This window comes from Tupaia chinensis, unplaced genomic scaffold (assembly GCF_000334495.1).
Source record: "Tupaia chinensis unplaced genomic scaffold, TupChi_1.0 Scaffold000037_13, whole genome shotgun sequence".
NCBI lineage: Eukaryota > Metazoa > Chordata > Mammalia > Scandentia > Tupaiidae > Tupaia > Tupaia belangeri.
Genome location: NW_006159471.1, coordinates 690,228 through 693,826, shown reverse-complemented (window position 1 = coordinate 693,826; position 3,599 = coordinate 690,228). Strand labels below are relative to the sequence as shown.

Genomic DNA, 3,599 nt, shown 5'->3' with positions numbered 1-3,599 from the left:
TCTCTCTTTCTAGTGAGCACATACACCCTAAAGCAAAAACCTCTCCAATAAATAAATAAATAAATATACATGCTAGCTACAATTTAAACCTCCATTACATAAAATAGGGAGTCATGAGTACAAATTGGTATAAATAAGTTCATTAGGTGAAAAAGATGAAAGTTTGACGATGAACCAGAATTCCTATACCTCCCAAAATACCCATATATGCAAGCATCCAGGATTCAAAAACCTGGAGGACTGGAGGAAGGGGATCATGAAGTGACAAGAGCACCCACTTTCTCACATAAAGTTTAGCTAGCAATGATAGAGAATATGGTCTCATACCCACTGCCCTGCCCCTGTTCTGTGGAGATTTAGGAGACAGTCCTACTCCTTTTATCAGTTCTGAGCTAAGGAGAAGGTAGTTTCACTTGGTGATCAAGAGCTGATTTGCTTGGTTTAAATTATATATATGCAATTCCTTCCCTATTTTGCTGGTTCTTGCTTCACATAAACTTGTTTTTTTCTGTGTCTCTTGGTTTTCAGCCTAATCATCCCTGATTAGAAGATTTTGCAAATGCCTCTCAACTACCATACTTTGCTCTTCTCTAGGGTTCAGTTCTGAGACCTGTAATCTTCTGTCCATACCCTAAACCTTACACTTCTCAGACCACTTTCTCAAACCCATGGCTTTCAGTAGGCCTTCCCCATTTTTATCTGCATCTTGAAGTTCTCATTTCTAACTGCTCCTGAGAGATTTCCCTGGAACTGACAGAAGTAGCTCTCATTTAGTATTTAAAAACCAAATCTCATCTTCCCCCTAGACTTGGTCCTCCCTTAGATCTCCTATCAGTGAGGACCTGCCATCCCCTATACTTCAAAGACTCCTGTAGGGGGAACCAGCAGTTAGCGTAATGGCTATGTCGCTGGACTCCCACGTAGTCGACCGTGGTTCGCGACCTGGACCCGGTGGCCTAGAACTCACGCCAGGCGCGTGTGCGTGCGTGCGTGCCCAAGATCCCGAGAGGAGAATGGAGGAAAAGGGATTGCAGCGTGACCATCCCCTCTGGGGGGTGATTTCTCACTTTCTGTCTCTATGTCTCTCATTGTCTAGCGAGCGCACGCGCCCTATAGCGAAAACCTCTCAAAAAAAGACTCCTGTAGGCACAGCATTATACCAAATTTCTCTCTTTGCATGTGTCTTCCTCACAAGGCTGTAAACTTCCTCACCTGTGTCATCAGTACCCAGCACAGATGGATATGGTCAAGTAAGAGGCCTCACAAAAGTAACAAAGAGGGGAGGAAGCTTTAGCCAGAAATCAAACCTCTATAGACACAAAGGACACACTGAAGGGAAAGCTCTCAGGAGGTTAGGAAAAGGATTTTGCTAGGAGTCACATGTGATTATTGCTTTTCAGAGGAAGAGCAACATGTCCATTAGAAACATACTATGCTCAGGTAGGACAGGGAATACCTCTGAGTGACTCACCCCTGAGCAGACAGGCACTCACTCTGGTGGGCATTGGAATTTAAGTGAGGATTGTGGGACACTGTTCATTAGGAAACCAACAGCATCTGTGCTCTGGCATGCCTGTATGGAGACGAGCCAGAAACATTCACAGAACCTGAGCATCTAACCACACCCAAACAGCATCCCTGCTCTGGGGGACAGTAAGAGGCTGTTTCTCTGTCCCTGTTAGTCCCTTTGAATGTGAGGAAGGCAGAAGTTGCTGATAAACCCAGACAGTCTTTCACCTATAGGAACTGGGGGTGAGGAGATACACAGGTGCTTTATCCTGTGGTTAAGGGTTTTGTCTCAGGTTCATTATCCACCCCTTTCTACAAATTCCTGAAATCATTTGGTTTGAATTATGTGCTTCTCTCTTAAGCTGCAACTCAGGCCCTGTACCTCACCTACAGATTAGTCAGGAGATCAGAAAGGTCCCAGAGGATCCCACTCAAGGCCTAGGTTCTCCAAAGGAGTTAAACTTCTAAGAAATTAAATGGATTCAGCCTTATATATTTATTGAATAAACCAATCCTGGGAAAAGGCAGAAGAGGACTAAGTTTGGAGGCAGAGGAACCTGGGGAGGTGAGAGAAGCCCCAGCCCCTGCGTGGTCATGGTGAAAGGGATCAAGTGGGAGAAGTCACTTGTAAAATTCATGCTCCTGCTCGTCCTTCTTGATGACGGTCTTATAAGCTTTCTCGAAGTCCTTGGCTAGGACAATGTAGCGGTTCTCACGGACAGCCAACATCCCACTCTGTTGAGGAATGAAAGTTAAAATCTATTCCAAGCACTCCCCAACCCCAGTGATGGTGAAGGAAGAGGAAGATGGCACCCAAGACATCAAGGAGCCAATCAATGAAGGGGCAGGACTGCAGCAGAGCAGTCTCTCAGAGAAGACGAAGAGTCTTTACACACCTCTGCCAGATCTAGAGAGAAAGCATTGCTCACCTCTTGACAGATGGAGTTAATATCAGCTCCTGAAATCTTATCTGGCCGGGCCACATCTGTAGCATGTGAGCTAAGGAAACCATTTCTTGAGAGATGATGTGAATGCCTGGAGCTAAAAGTCATCCTTGGGCTGTCATCACAAACCCTCCTCCCTGGGCCTTGGACTCCACCTGCATGACTTGGGTGGTGGTGATAGCAGAAGTGGAAATAAACATCCTCATTCCCATCCGCAGCCCCTCCCCTTGGGTCTAAAGCAGGATACAATCTTCTAAGTCAACCTCCTCAGAGAGATTCATCTTGCTGGTGATAGTGGAGAAAATCAATCTCTTCTGGCGGCGGTCAGGGAGTGGAAATTCAATTTTACGGTCCAGACGACCTGGTCGTAGAAGGGCTGGATCCAGGGTGTCTGCTCTGTTTGTTGCCATTATCACCTGGTATGGGGGTCAGGCTAGCTCAGAATTCCGCTCCCCTACACCCCTCTGCCCAGCATGATGCCAGTTCTTCACAAACCAATCCCCACTTTTACCCCATTCCAGAATTACCCAACCTCTTGCCCATCCAGAACTCCAAACCTTGACATTGACATTCTGGTCAAATCCATCCATTTGATTAAGCAGCTCCAGCAGGATCCTCTGAACCTCCCTGTCAGCTAGAGAAGGCACAACATGGTCAGTCCAGGGCATCCTGTATGACAAGCCTGACCAAGACTCCAGGCATTGTTTACACATCACTTACCCCCTGTCTGGGCATCAAATCTCTTGGTAGCAATGGCATCGATCTCATCTATGAAGATGATGGCAGGTGCATTCTCCTTAGCCAGGCGGAACACATCCCGGACCATGCGGGGGCCCTCACCCAGGTACTTCTGCACAAACTCTGAGCCCACAACTCGGATAAATGCAGCTGATGATAGGATAACAAGAGTTAAACAGGATTGAGGTTCTACCTTGGACACCTATTCCTAGATGCTAAATCATTCTCTCATGCTGAGAGCTTAGTTCTGGGACCCAGCCCTAAGGATTAGCCCTCTGCTTGCACCATAGCATGACTCAGCAACCCAAATCATGAATCCCACCCATAGATGTGTCATTTTTTGACCCAGTATTTTTAAATCAGGATTTTTTTTTTTAAAAAGTGAATTTCCAGAGCACTTGCAATGTC

At 46.3% G+C, this 3,599-nt stretch overlaps 1 protein-coding gene across 1 annotated transcript in view; it reads right to left on the bottom strand.

Annotated features, from left to right (window-relative positions):
* Positions 1–1,981: 1,981 nt before the first annotated feature.
* PSMC4 (proteasome 26S subunit, ATPase 4) overlaps positions 1,982–3,599 on the bottom strand; it is a 22,285-nt gene continuing 20,667 nt past the window's right edge. The window contains exons 7-11 of the mRNA XM_006140388.3: positions 3,174–3,341; positions 3,011–3,087; positions 2,701–2,869; positions 2,439–2,494; positions 1,982–2,244 (exon numbers count right to left, since the gene is read on the bottom strand). Coding sequence (XP_006140450.1) covers positions 2,131–2,244; positions 2,439–2,494; positions 2,701–2,869; positions 3,011–3,087; positions 3,174–3,341 — 584 coding nt within the window. The 3' untranslated portion in view covers positions 1,982–2,130. The remainder of the gene's footprint in view (positions 2,245–2,438; positions 2,495–2,700; positions 2,870–3,010; positions 3,088–3,173; positions 3,342–3,599) is intronic.